The sequence below is a fragment of the Phocoena sinus genome, chromosome 1 (genome assembly GCF_008692025.1).
Source record: "Phocoena sinus isolate mPhoSin1 chromosome 1, mPhoSin1.pri, whole genome shotgun sequence".
Classification (NCBI taxonomy): domain Eukaryota; kingdom Metazoa; phylum Chordata; class Mammalia; order Artiodactyla; family Phocoenidae; genus Phocoena; species Phocoena sinus.
Window position 1 is genome coordinate 4,583,816 of NC_045763.1, and position 14,242 is coordinate 4,598,057.

The 14,242-nt window shown below is 54.8% G+C and overlaps 1 protein-coding gene across 1 annotated transcript in view; it reads right to left on the reverse strand.

Moving 5' to 3' along the window:
- ACOT7 (acyl-CoA thioesterase 7) overlaps positions 1-14,242 on the reverse strand; it is a 90,158-nt gene that overhangs the window by 69,041 nt on the left and 6,875 nt on the right. The window contains exon 2 of the mRNA XM_032636438.1: positions 2,811-2,928. Within this exon, the coding sequence (XP_032492329.1) occupies positions 2,811-2,928 (118 nt within the window). The remainder of the gene's footprint in view (positions 1-2,810; positions 2,929-14,242) is intronic.

Sequence of the window (14,242 nt, forward strand, 5' to 3'; positions counted from 1 at the left end):
GCACCCTGGACTCAAATCCCAGCTCTGGCACTAGCTCTTGACCTGGTCTCTCTGCAAAATACAGATAATAAATGGTACCAGTGACTGCCGTCAGGATTCAAGTGGATGCTGTGTGGAGAGGAGGGGTGGGCTGCCCTGCTCTCACAGAAACGTAGGGATCAAGGTCCAGAAAGAGTGAACTCCTACTGCTCTTGTTATGTGAGCTGCACCTGCCCCCTCACCCACCCAGGTCCTCTCGGCTGATGCCCACTCAGAGGATGCAGCTCTGTGACCTTTGGGAGCCACATGACTTTTCCGGGCCTCCGTTTCCTCACCTGCAAAGTGGGGTTAAGGAGATTCCCCAGGTAAGGAAGGTCAAGCACGCAGTGTGGCCACTGATGCATCGTAAGTGTGCATTAAACAGAAGCTCTCCGCAGACAACTACTCCAGACACACAGCTAATGGGAGCCCACTGCGTTCCAGACCTTGGCCTAGATGCTAAGGGAATCCAGCAGGGAAGTGACGGGCAAAAGTCCTTGCTCTGGTGGGGCTTACGTTCTAGTGGGGGAAGCAGCCCAGAGCTAAATGAGCAAAACGCAGCGTGCCAGGAGGGGCAGTGCTGTGGACAAGAGCTGGGAGCAGTGAGGGAGCCGGTTGTCGGGGACGTGGAGATCGTATTTACGCAGAGACTGGAAGGAAAGGGGAGACACGTGGGTCTCTGGGGGAAGAGTGGTCCAGGCAGGGGAAAGGTCCAGTGCAAAGGCCCTGGGGCAGGAATGCTGGCGTGGCCCAGGGGCGTGACGAGGGGAAGGAGTAGGAGCCGTGCCCTGACTTCACACAGGATGGGTTTCTCTGGCTGCTACTGGACAGCAGACCAGGGGCAGGGAGGCCTGTTAGGAAGCTGTTAGGCAATCTGGGCAGGAAGCGGCAGTGGCTCGGCCCAGATGGTGGTGGGGCTGGTGTGCAGTGTTCGGACCTGGAACTATCCACAAGGTGAAGCCAATGGGACTGGATGCCAGGGTCCACGGGTGGGAGGAAGAGGGGGTCAACGGAGGATCCAGAGGCCATTTACTGAGCAGAGGGAGGCCGTGGGAGAAGCAGCCTGGGAGTGGGCCCCAAGTGTGTTTTGGGGCCCATCCAGGTCGAGGGCGGATTAAGCATCCAGGGGGAGCCAGCTAAGAGGCACCAGCTGGACAGAGGACCTCGGGGCTGTGTCGTGGTACTAGAGCCACAGGCTGGATGAGACCACCAAGGGAGTGTGGGTGGCAGTGCTCCCGGCGCACCCAGAGCCCCAGCAGAGCCATTCAGAGGCCAGCCTCAGCCCCCTGGAGCTGCCTGGGGCTCACGCCCCCTTCCTGAGCCTGGGATTCCAGATCGCTATCTTGGGGCCACCAGCCCAGAGGCATCTCCCGGCCAACAGGCCAGACCTGCACCCCAGGCTCACTCTGGGGAAGGAGTGAGAACAAACAAGTCTCAGGCAAGTATCCAAGCTCTCTGGACCTCAGCTCCCTCATCTGTGCAGTGGGGATAATACAATAACCACCTCGACCGCTAAGGGGTGTCGTGAGGACGACACAAGCTAAATGCTACAGAGCTTTGCAAAACCCTAGGTGGTCACTGAACTCTGGCGGTTACCAGGGCATTGTCACCCACTTGGCCTCCCTCCCTCCCCAGTCCTGGGGCTCTTCCTTCCCAGCGTCCAGCCTCTCTTGCCAGGCCTGGCTGGGACCCTCACCGTCCCCCTCTCGGAGGGTCTACCAGGGGCCTGGCCCCCACCTCAGCCCCGGCCCCTCGGGCTCAGGCCGGTCCTCACAGCCACCAGAGGGCGCTCTCTGAACGTGGCCGGGTTTGCCCCAGAACTTCAAGGGCGAACTCTTAGCAGGCGGGAGAGCCCCTTCCTCATATGGAGGGCCCCCAGCCCAACCCACTCTCACTCCTCCCCAGGCGAAGGCCCCCAGGCTCACGTCCACCCACACACACTCACCCCGGCTCGGTTCAGTCTACACACGTGCACACGCATGCGCACATGCACAGTCTGCGCGGGCGTGGAATCGGCCTCTGGGCCTGGAGGACAATGGCACAGCAAGTGGCTCGCCAGGGCCCCCAGGTGCACAAGGCCTCAGGCTTCCTTGGAGTCGCTTCCGCGCCCGCCCGGTGCCGAGTTGGCAGTTGGGGTACAAGACTGACTCCTTCCCCCAGCACCCGAGGGGGGCTTCAGAGAGAACGACAGGTCCCGCAGGGCTGGGGGCCGGGCAGGAGATGACGGGCTGAATTCCCCGCAGCTGCCCTGAAGCCTGAAGCCACCAGCCTGGCCCTGTCTGGGCGGCGGGAGGAGAGCCGGCAACATCGCAGGAGTCTGTGCGGGCCTCTGCGGCCCGGAAGCCACCAAGGGGAGAGCCCAGACTTGCCTGTGGACCCAGGGCCAGTGGAGCAGGGGAGGCGTCCGGGTCCAGGCGGTGTGACACCCAGGATTAACTGCCGCCCACGGAGGCTCTGGTGGGGCTGGGCCCCCGGGGGCTCAGGAAGCTGACTCTCCCTGAACACAGCGGGAGGGCTGGAAAGGTGGCTCTGTCAGCTGGCAGCTCTCAGCTGAGTTTCTGGAGGTCCCCACCCCTCCTCGCTGAGCCCCAAACCAACTGCCAACGCAAGGGGTCCCCAGTCCAGAGCCGGAGCTTCCCAAAACCCCCCAAGGCCCAGGGACCGGGGCGGGGAAGGCTCCAGGCCTGGCCTCCACCCAAACTCCCTTCCTGACCCGACAGTGGACAGGGGTGCGGCACCGCCAGAGGGGACGCCAGGCCCCCAGGGCCCGGGGTCTTCCACGTGACGCTCACCCCGTTCTGGCTGTTGCAGTGCCGGGTGCTGATGATGGCCCCTGCCTCCTCGATCATCTTCAGGATGGTTCCTCCGTGGACGTTGCCGGCCACATTGGCGTCATCCGGCCGCATGATCCTGGGCGGGAGGGGAGAAGCAGCAGGGTGAGCCTCGGGAAGGACGTCGCTTGTGAACAGCAGCAACCCCGGGGAGGGGCAGAAGGCCCTCCAAAGGGCCCGACGGCTCCCAGAGAAGGAAAAAGAACTTCCCGCGTGTTTGCTCAGGGTGGGTGCTGATCTGACAGCCAGACAAGGGGCTGCAAGGTCGTGTTTCCACGTGTCTCCACCTTCCTGCCCTAGGGCCGCAGGCACCCGGGCTGGCAGGTACCAGGAAGGGCGGGTGGCGGGGACTTTCCGCAAAGGCCGTGAGCGTGGCAGCAAGGCGACCCGGCTGTGGGGCGCCCAGCGCACCTGCCCCTCCTGGTTTCCAGGACTGCCAACGACCAGCAGAGCTGAATGAGCACAAGGACACGGGCTCCGACCCCTTGGAAAATGGACAAATTCCCAGGACCACCACCTCCATCAGGAGTCCCAGGGGAGCTGGCCTCGTGCGGCCACAGATGTTCTGAGAACTGGAAACAAGTCGCAGCATCCAGACCCATCAGCAGGTGAATGCCCGCTCGCCACCTGCCCCTGGGCTCTGAGAGAGCACCAGAGGGGCCCGATTCCCTGGGATTGAGAGCTGGGAGCTCCCCAAGGTCAGGAAGGCCTGAAATGCCACCCCATTTCCTTGCCGTGGGCAGTGGGGAAGCGCCGTGAAATCCACGGAGTCCCAACAGGCCAGCCTCGTGCTCCTACCTTGGGCAACCCCAGAGAGGTTGGCACTTTCCCAGACTCCAGTCTGGCTGATGAAATCTGCCTGCACCAGCCTCAGGCCCAGAGACAGGTACCAGGCAATGAGCGAGTGTGCGGTTCCTAGGTGCCCAGCATCCCTGGGCCCACCCAGCCTGTTCCAACCCACTGGCTAGCGTGGCCTCCGAGGCCGGACCCCCCACTCTGGGCCACGGAGCTCCACTGCCCTCCGGGTCTGGCTCCTTTCAGGCAGACTCAGAGATCGTTCCTGGCTCCCACTCTTACTGGCTGGGTGACCTGAGCAAAGCTGCTAAAACCCTCACTTCTCCGCTTCCTTGTCTGTAAAAGAGGAAGAACAGCACCGCATTTGACGGTGGGGAAGACTGAATCCCTCGAGACAATGCAAATGACAAGCTCCGTGGCTGTGCCTGGCACACAGTCAGACATAAACGTTCACCAGCACTTCTCCCCTCTTCTCTGAGTGTCAGCCAACTGACCGCAGGAAGGCTGGAGGCTCCAAGAAAGAGCCGTAGCTGCCACTCTCTGGAGCAAATGAGCACCGACATCCTGGGGTGACTGACAGCTGTCTGTACCTGTCGCCCATCCCCAAATGTCACCCCCTCATCCTGGGGTGCGGGCATTCAGGCCGCCTGCTTCTCACCTGCATCACTGGCTCAGGGGCAGCCGCGACGGTCCCCAAGCAGTGACCAGGGGAACCCCCGGAGCACAGGAAAGAAGCGTCACTTGGCTTCTCAAATGTTCACTTTAAAAGATCTTTAAATCAACTCAAAATAGATTAAAAACTTGAACACAGACCCGAAACCATAACACTCCTAGGAGAAAACATAGGCCTTAGCGATGATTTTTTTAGATTTGACACCAAAAACAAAGGCAATAGAAGCAAAAATAGACAAGTGAGACTACGTCAAACTAAAAAGCTTCTGCACAGCAAAGGAAGCCATCAAATGAAAAGATAACCCGTGGGATGGGAGAAAACATTAATATCCAGAATACATAAAGAACTCATACAACTCACAGAATAGCCAAACAAACAAACAATCCAATTAAAAAATGGGCAGAGGATCTGAATGGACATTTTTCCAAACAGGCACATGAAAAGCTACTCAACATCATTAACCAGCAGGGAAATGCAAATCAAAACCACAATGAGGGGACTTCCCTGGTGGTCCAGCGGTTAAGACTCCTCGCTTCCAAAGCAGGGTGCGTGGCTTCGATCCCTGGCCAGGCAACTCAAGATTCCATACGCCGTGTGGTGCGGCCAAAAAATAAAAACATTAAAAAAAAAAAACCAACACAATGAGATCTCACCTCACACCTGTTAGAATGGCTATTATCAAAAAGACAAGAAACAAGTGCCGGCAAGGATGTGGAGAAAAGGGAACCCTTGTGCACTGCTGATGGGAGTGTAAACTGGCGCAGCCACTGTGGAAGACAGCCTGGAGTTTCCTCAAAAAATTAAGACTAGAACTATCATATCCAGCAATCTCACTTCTGGGTATTAATCTGAAGGAAATGAAATCACTCTCTTGAAGAGATATCTGCAGCCCCACGTTCACCGTAGCATTATTTACAGCAGCCAAGACATGGAACAACCTAAGTGTCCACTGATGGATGAATGGATGAAGCAGACATGGTGCGTGTGTGTGTGTGTACAATTCAGCCATAAAAAAGAAGGAAATCCTGCCATTTGCAACAACACGGATAGATCTTGAAGGCAGTTAAGATCCATTAGATAAGTCAGACAGAAGAAGACAAAAACTACTTCATTTTCCTTATACGTGGAATCTAGAAAGCTCAAACACACAGATACAGAGAACAGACTGGTGGTTGCCAGAGGCCGGAGGGGTTCCGGGGGGATGGGTTAAAACAGGTGAAGGGGGTCAAAAGGTACAAACTTCCAGTTATAAAATAACTCATGGGGATGTAACGTACAGCACGGTGACTAAAGTTAACAACACCATGTCATATATTTGAAAGTTACGGAGAGAGCAGATCTCAAAAGTTCTCATCACGAGAAAAAGAAATTATAGCGATGTGAGATGATGGGTGTTAACTGAACTTACCGTGGTGATCATTTCACCACACACACGTATGCCAAGTCACCATGTTGTACGGTTTTATATGTCAATCATATACCCATAAAACTGAAAATATAAAATAATTAAAAATTTTTAAAACTTTAAGTTTAAAAAATTCAAGCTTATACCAGAGTTGTGGGTTTTTTTTAAGCTTAAGAGGTAGCCAATTCAAATAACAAAACTGCTGTATCAGACTCTTTCCTTTGTATTTGTTTTCAACTTAGTAAAGACCAGATGGTGCATCTCTGCGTGTGGGAACCAGTGCCTGGTGGATGCCGAGGTGGGGTAAGGGCTGGATGGGGGTTCCAGACAGGTGAGGACCAAAACGTTTTGACACCAGGAGTACCAGAGCCTGCCTCTGGCAGAGCCTGGTTCCTTTCTGTGGGTTTGCCTTTCCCGGTCTGTAAAGTGGGGCTGCCCACACCAGGCTGGTGCAGAGGGATGCAGGGCCAGGGGGAGAAGTGCAGACAGAGGGCCCCAGGGTGCAGGAGGAAGTGCTTGCATCCGGCAGGGCCCTGAGGAGGAAGGGACTGATAAGGAGGTGGCCTCTGAAATAGGAGAACAGGGGATGGCGCCTGCGCCACCCTGCCACACTGGGGGTCCCTGGGGACCCCACACCATCAACATCCCACTGCCCCCGGGATCCCTGGGCACTTAGGAGTAAATGCCAGGCGCTCCAGACTGCATACTCTCCAGCCCCCTCCCGACCTGGTCACCCTGGGTCCTGCCCCAAGGACCATCCTAACCCCCGAGGCCGGCTGGCCACCCAGGCAGGCAGCGCAGACACAAACCTTCCCCCAGGACCTGACCCTGACTCGGCTCTGCAGTTCCCGCAGACACAGGGGAGCAAGAGCCCAGCTCACTCACCCCTTTCCTGTGGCCCCAAATCAAGACTCCTTCCCCATGGCCTCACTGTGGTTCCTTCCTGGCCTCCATCCACATGCTGAGCTATGATCCCACACCTGCCCTCCCTCCCTCCAAAGGGCTCAGGAGCTGCTGGGCAGGGTCCTCCTCAACCCACCTTCCCTAGAGCTCCCCCTATGCGTGTCACCTCCAGGCAGGACTGGGAGGAAGGAGGGCCGCCAGGAGAACATGCGGACCCTCTGTGGAGCTTCTGTTTTCCCGCTTTTAGTAAAGACATGGGTGTGAAAAGTGCTTCACTATTAAAAAAGAAGAAAAGACAGCCCAGCAGACGAAGCACGATGCCATGCGGCACTGCCCACGGGGGTCTGAGCAGGGACGCAACAGGGCGATACTGGGCTTGCACGCTGGCCGGCTGCGGCTGTGCAGGTGTCTGAGACCAGGATGCCGAAGCTCTGGGTTTTCAAGAGAAGCTGGCAAAATCCAGAGTCTAACGCGACATCTCCTGATATTTGACTGGCCACACCCGACTGAAATGTTTCAACCCCACGCAGGGCAGCTCGGGGGGCGGGGGGCAGAGCAGGTGGCGGGCCTGACCCAGTCCTGGGGGGAGACTCTGTGTGACCCATTCTCCCTCCCACCTCTCTCTGCCCCTCTGCCCATGCCAACCTGTGACTCCCTCGCTCCTTGGACCCCAGAAACTTCAGAGGAAAGTGGAAGGTCAGCCCAGGGAGCCCTGCCGGCTTCCCACCCCTCAGGTCCTCTCAGCCAGCCGGTGGCACAGACACTGCCTCTGGTGAGCAGGCCCACACCCCGCGCATCCTCTTCACCATCCTCCACTCCCCCCCGCCCTCCCAGCAGTGGCGTCTGAATGTCACCATGTCAACCACTGCCCCTCCCCTTCTACTCCAGCTGCTCCTGTCCCAGAGCACAGGATGAGATTGCCAGGGCTGGGCTCATGGCTAACCAAAGTAGACACCACCCGGACTCTGCTCCCCTCCGGAGCAGACACAAAGCTGATGACAGGAGCGCGAAGGAAGCTGCACAGACCCGAGTCAAGGAGTCACTCCCAGAAGGGGCAGCCACTCACCTGGACGCCGGGGAAAACTTCGCAGAGGACGTGACACCTGGGCCAAGTCCCGGAGGGGGAGCAGGGCTGAGCCAGGGACAGGGGGCAGGGGATGTTCCAAGAAGAGGGCGCATCTCGGGGGAAGGCCCCAGTGCTGGGAGAGCTCGGTGGATCCAGAAACAAATTACAACCCCTCAACGCTGGCCAGCAGCCTGTGGGGAGACGGGGGTGAAGAGGGGAGCGGGACGATGGAGCCAGGAGCTTGTCACAAGGGCCTGGGGCTGGCTGGGGACGGCGTCTGGACTTGTCCTGGGGGATGGGGTGGCTTCGGGGAGACCAAGGCAGGGCTGGTATGTGGGGAGTCACTTGGGGACCAGGGGTGGGGGGGCTTCTTTGTCTGCCTCTTGCCTCCCAGCCCTAACCCACTGCCTACCCCACTGCCCCAAGAGTCCCTCTTCTTAAGCAGGAGTGCACTCCCCTGCTCAGACCCTCCAGGGCCCCTCCTATGGAATAAAGATTCAACATCCAACTCCCGGGACTTTCCCCCATGATCCAGTGACTCCCGCGCTTCCACCGCAGGGGGAGTGGGTTTGATCCCTGGTCAGGGAACTAAGATCCTGCATGCTGTGCGGGGTGGCCAGGAAAACAAAAGATTCAACTTCCTAGTGAGGCGTTCGAAGCCCTCAGGGATCCGGAACTTTTCTTGCCTGATCTCCCACTGTCCTGCAGGGCTCCAAGCTGCACCTGCCCAGACCAGCGCTGCTGGCCAGGCACACCCAGACCTTCCCACCACCCTGCCTGTGCCCACCTGTCCCGAGGGGCTCATCGATGAACGGGGAGCATGAGTGGATACAACCTCCTGGAGGGCAACCTGGTGTTATCGTTATCTGTCCAAACTCCAGATGCATAGGCTGCTCTGAGCCAGCCATTCCACTGAGAGAAATTCACCCTACAGATGTTTTCACACATGATTAAACCAAGTGTGTTCACGGTTACTCACTGCAAAGCTGTTTATCATGCAAAGACTGGCCGTGTCCTAAATGTCCACCAATAAGGGACTCAGATTAACATATCCACACAACACAAGAGTGCACAGCCCCAAGCAAGAGGGAGGAACGGTCTAGGAGAAGCACCATTAGATGAAAAGAGGCAAAGCGCAGAATAATGGGAACCAGGTGACTACACCTGCAGGCCCCGTGTAGACCATCCCTGGAGGGAGGCCAGGGAAACTGAAAGCTTTCGTTGCCCTTGAGAGGGGAACTAGCGCCTGGAGTCAGGGTGGTAGGCTCTAAGAACAAAGAAGATAAACTTAAAGGACCAACATTGCCGGAACAAAGAGTTACAGGACTCCCGTCACTCTGTCACAATGCGACCACTGCCATGGCCCAGAGCCCTCCCAAGCAGCATGCCCTGTCCCTTTCCCATCCCATATAAGGAAAGACATTTGCCCAGTTTTCCTCCCACTCAGCACGCTGGAAGTATACATACTCTGACCAGTTAGCAGATGACTCGCAGGTTCCCTGGCTATAAAAACAGACAAGCAACCCATGCTCATTATCGACTTTCCCTGGCTACCAGGAAGTCGGCCAGCTGTTCTTGCAGCAACCCTTCTCTTTAATAAACTGTCTTCCTTACATTCTGCCTTGTGTCTGGAAATGCTTTTCCAACCCACGCTCGGATCACAGCATTGTGGTGGCCCGTACAGGGATATCTCTTGGGGGATCTCTTTCCCCACCTCCTCTCCTCATTCCTTGGGACTCTCTGGGAACAGGCAAGTTGCCATGGAAGCAACAGAGAACTCTGGCCAGGGCCACACCCTGGTGTGTTCCAAAGGCTCCATGCTCACTTCGCCCCAGTAACTGCCGCCCAGAACGGGTGAGGGTCCCTCTGTCTTCCTCCTGACTGCAGACTAGGCCAATTGGCATCGTGCGGGCACAGATCAGGCATTTAAAAGCCATTAGGGTGCCTGCCGCTTGAAGACTCCCGTGAAAGCATAAGAGGGTCACGGAACGGACCAGGCTGTTAGAGCGTCTGTCCCCAGCAAGACAGCTTCCGTGCACCGTGAGGCGCGTATAGGTTCAAGCAGAACACTGAGCCTCCTCCCCTTGGCCGCCGCCTTCCCGGCAGGGCTAGGAGGCCAATTCCTCAGCCGGTCTTCTCTGTTACACTTTCACCTTTTTCTCCGTCCGGATTGACTTACAGGAGCCTAGGCGTTGCCTCTGAGCCGTCCCCGGAGTGCCTTTCACGTTTCAGGGCATCGCCAAGCCAGGGGTCACCCAGTGGGTCCCGGGAATCTCTCTCTCTTTTCTTTCTTTCCCTGCCTGAGTCACAAGGTGCCTTAGTTGCACGCTCAGGGGTCACCTCTCACGGTCAGACGCGATTGTTGAGACGGTCGACCCATTTTGTGCCTCAGTCGCACGGAGAGATCAAAGGGGACACCTTTCTGTCCGCCGGTGACTCCCAGTACCCCCATTCCATGGCACATAGGCTAAGAATGGGTTCTGGAATGTCTCGGGAGCCTCCCCAGACTCACCCCGTGGTTGTATCCTCAGGAACTGGAAAATTTTCACCCTGAGAACCTCAAAAAGAAGAGGCTCATTTTCTTTTGTAATACGGCTTGGCCCCAGTATTAACTGGGGGACCGAGAACAATGGCCTCCTAACGGCACACTAAATTATAACATGATCCTCCAACTTGATCTCTTTTGCCGGAAACAAGGAAAGGACTCAGAGGTTCCTTACATCCAGAGCTTTATGGCCCTTAGTCAGAATCTGGAGCTGAGGGGCTCATGCCACCATGTTTTTCTGTTGCCACCTTATCCCCCTCACCCCCTCTGCCTCCCTCTCCATCAGATCTCCTAGGCGACCCTCTACTCGACCTTTCCTGTCCCCCACCACATCAACCCCCCCTGCTTCAGCCCCTGCCCCCGCCTCAACCCACAGCTCCCAAGAGCCACCCCATTATCAGGGCAAAAGCCCCCTCTTCCCTCCCCACACAAGATCGAGGACTGCCCAATGCCAGGAAACAGATCCTAATATGCTTCCCTTAAGGGAAGTAGCAAATGGAGACATGGGCACTATTAGAGTCCATGTTCCCTTTCCCATGTCGGACATTTTCCAAATTCAAAACAAGTTAGGTTCCTTCGGTCAGGATCCTACCACTTTTATTAAGGAATTTCAGGCCCTCACCATAGCCTTTGACCTGACCCGGCAAGACATTCATGTAGTCCTGACCACTTGTTGTACTCATGAAGAGAAAAACAGGATATGGGCATCAGCCCAAGCTTGGGTAGACGAGGCACAGCTCTGTTTCCAAAACCTGGATGGTTGGGGACCCATTTGGGCTGGCTAAATGACTCTCTTTGTAACTACACCCTCAATTTTAATCAGACTAGCCTGGAGTGGGATCCCTGGTCCGAGGAAAATAAATATAAGGTACATGAAGGTAATTTCACTTTGTGTTGGGGAAATTCAAGGAAAACTGTGACTAAGAAATATATTAATGAAGACCATATCCCCATTAACAGCTCGGTCCTGGGAACTAAATATGTGGGCAACGGTGTGACCACCAGACACTTACTTAGTTTAACCTCCCGGCAAGACTCTCCTCCAAAATATAACATAATTCGGCTAACATTCGGAAATTTGTTACGCCAGTGCCCCGTCACACTCAGTCAGAGCCCGGATTCTCCCCTATAGATGATTACTTCCTCGGAGTTTGGCCTTCCCAATATAATCCTAGGCCATGGGACCCCAGTCTATTTCCAGAGGAAAACTCCCAAAAGGTCAGAGCCTGGCTCTGGGGACCCACAGCAGGGGTATCCTTGAGGGGCACCGGATTTTCATCTCTATGTGGTAAAGGGGTCTATCTGGATCTTCCCACACTTTGGAGGGGCTCCTGCACAATTACTGCTGTGGTCCCAGAGGCGACCATTATGACTACAAAGGATTTAGCTTCCTCAGGAGGCAGTCCCAGCCTTGGATCCTTCCTTGAAGAGGCCATAAGACCTGTCCTGGAGAGACAAAAATGAACTGCTGCTTGGTGGGGACATGCTTATGATAACCCAGTTCTTGATCAGCCTGAAATAATATGTAGTGTCTTTAGAGGGCTCTTCTGGTTTGCAGGCATACCCCTCTTAGACAGGAGCGTTCTCCCTCTCACCATCACGGTCCAGGAACCTTGGAAGGCTACAGTAGCAGCCATTGAGGAACAGCAGTCAGCCCCAGGCTCCCTGGCTGAGGGGGTTTTACAAAATAGGACGGCCCTTAATGTTATAACAGCTGAAGCGGGGGTATCTGTGCCCTGCTAAATGAGACATGCTGCTTCTATATTAATACCTCTGGCCAGGTTGAAGAAGACCTTCAGATTCTAAAGAAAAACATCAAATTAATAGAAGATTTAAAAGAGAGAGCAGGACAGGGCCCCAAGCTGGCTTTCCAACCTCCTCTCCTCTATGGGGATCCAGATATGGACATGGCTATTGCCCTGCTGGGACCATTAATCCTGATAGCCTTTGTTTTGTTGTTTGGCCCCTGCATTATTAACACGTTATCTCAATTCATCTCCCGACAGGTTCAAAAGATTCAGTTCCAGGTGGTGCTACAACAAGAGTACCAGCCAGTTGGCACACGGAATACACTGGAACAAGCTGCCTAATCATCGTGCAGGATCTCATCTCCCTCCGTAAATATACCCTGATAGAGAGTGGGCATTGGGACCCAGGGCCCCACAATGCCCCTGTCCAGCAGGAAGTAGCCAGAGAGATTGTCACCCCCTTCTCCTTACAAAAAGGGTTCCTGAACGCCTGAGAAGGAGCTAGGCAGGTAGGTAGACGTGAGTAGGGTATCCAATAGGGCCAAAGAATTGGCCCTGTAAATAAAGAGAGGGGGGAACGTAGTGTGCTCCAAGGACAAAGAAGATAAACTCAAAGGGACGACATTGCCGGAACAAACAGTTACAGGACTCCCGTCACTCTGTCACAATGCGACCACTGCCATGGCCCAGAGCCCTCCCAAGCAGCATGCCCTGTCCCTTTCCCATCCCATATAAGGAAAGACATTTGCCCAGTTTTCCTCCCACTCAGCACGCTGGAAGTATACATACTCTGACCAGTTAGCAGATGACTCGCAGGTTCCCTGGCTATACAAACAGACAAGCAACCCATGCTCATTATCGACTTTCCCTGGCTACCAGGAAGTCGGCCAGCTGTTCTTGCAGCAACCCTTCTCTTTAATAAACTCTGTCTTCCTTACATTCTGCCTTGTGTCTGGAAATTCTTTTCCAACCTGCGCTCAGATCACGACATGTAAATATCTCAGCATTCCCTCAGAAAGATAAAGACTCCGTTTGAAAACAGAACCACAGGAATTCCCTGGCAGTCCAGTGGTTAGGAGTCAGTGCTCTCACTGCCGGGGGCCCTGGGTTCGATCCCTGGTCAGGGAACTAAGATCCCACAAGCCAGATGGTGTGGCCAAAAAATAAAAATAAAAACAGAATCACAAAACAATTATTCCACCTAAAATACGAACTCCTTAATATAACTTTTTTCTAATTGGCTTTATTCACCAACTCGTGAATCGGGCAGCATCCCATCTAGCAAGCAGAAAGGAGCTCCTCTTTTTCTTTTTTTTTAAACTAACATTTTTTTTTAAAAAAAATAAATTTATTTATTTTTGGCTGCTTTGGGTCGTCGTTGCTGTGCACAGCTTTCTCTAGTTGCGGTGAGCGGGGCCTATACTTCGCTGCGGTGCACGGGCTTCTCATTGCGGTGGCTTCTCTTGTTGTGGAGCACGAGCTCTAGGCGCGCGGGCTTCAGTAGTTGTGGCATGTGGGCTCAGTAGTTGTGGCTCGCGGGCTGTAGAGCGCAGGCTCAGTAGTTGTGGTGCATGGGTTTAGTTGCTCCATGGCATGTGGGATCTTCCCAGACCAGGGCTCGAACCTGTGTCCCCTGCATTGGCAGGCGGATTCTTAACCACTGAGCAACCAGGGAAGCCCAGTTTAATATCATTAAATATCAAGTAAGCGTTCAAGTTTCCTCAGCTACGTCCTAAATGTTTTGAAATCTGCAATTGTGAACTGTTTTCATAACTGCCCAAAGCTGGAAAGAGCTCAAATGTTCACTGTCTGATAAAGAGATAATGAAGATTACTAGGCAACAACAGCAAGAATCACCAACACACACACACACACACACACACACACACACGCGTGTGAAACTCACAAGCATTGTGCTGAGTCTATGACTCCATTGATGAGAAATTCTAGAAAAGGCAAAACTAGTGATAGGAAGCATACCCGTTTGCCAGGGGCCAGAGCTGGGAGGAAGCCAAGTGCAAAGGGGCAGGAAGGCACTATTTTTTGTTTTAGAAATGTAATTAATTTATCACTTTTTTATTTTTGGCTGTGTTGGGTCTTGGTTGCTGCACGTGGGCTTTCTCTAGTTGCCGTGAGTGGGGGCTACTCTTCAGTGTGGTGCGTGGGCTTCTCATTGCAGTGGCTTCTCTTTTTGTGGAGCACGGGCTCTAGGCTCTCAGGCTGCAGTAATGTGACATGCGGGCTCAGTAGTTGTGGCT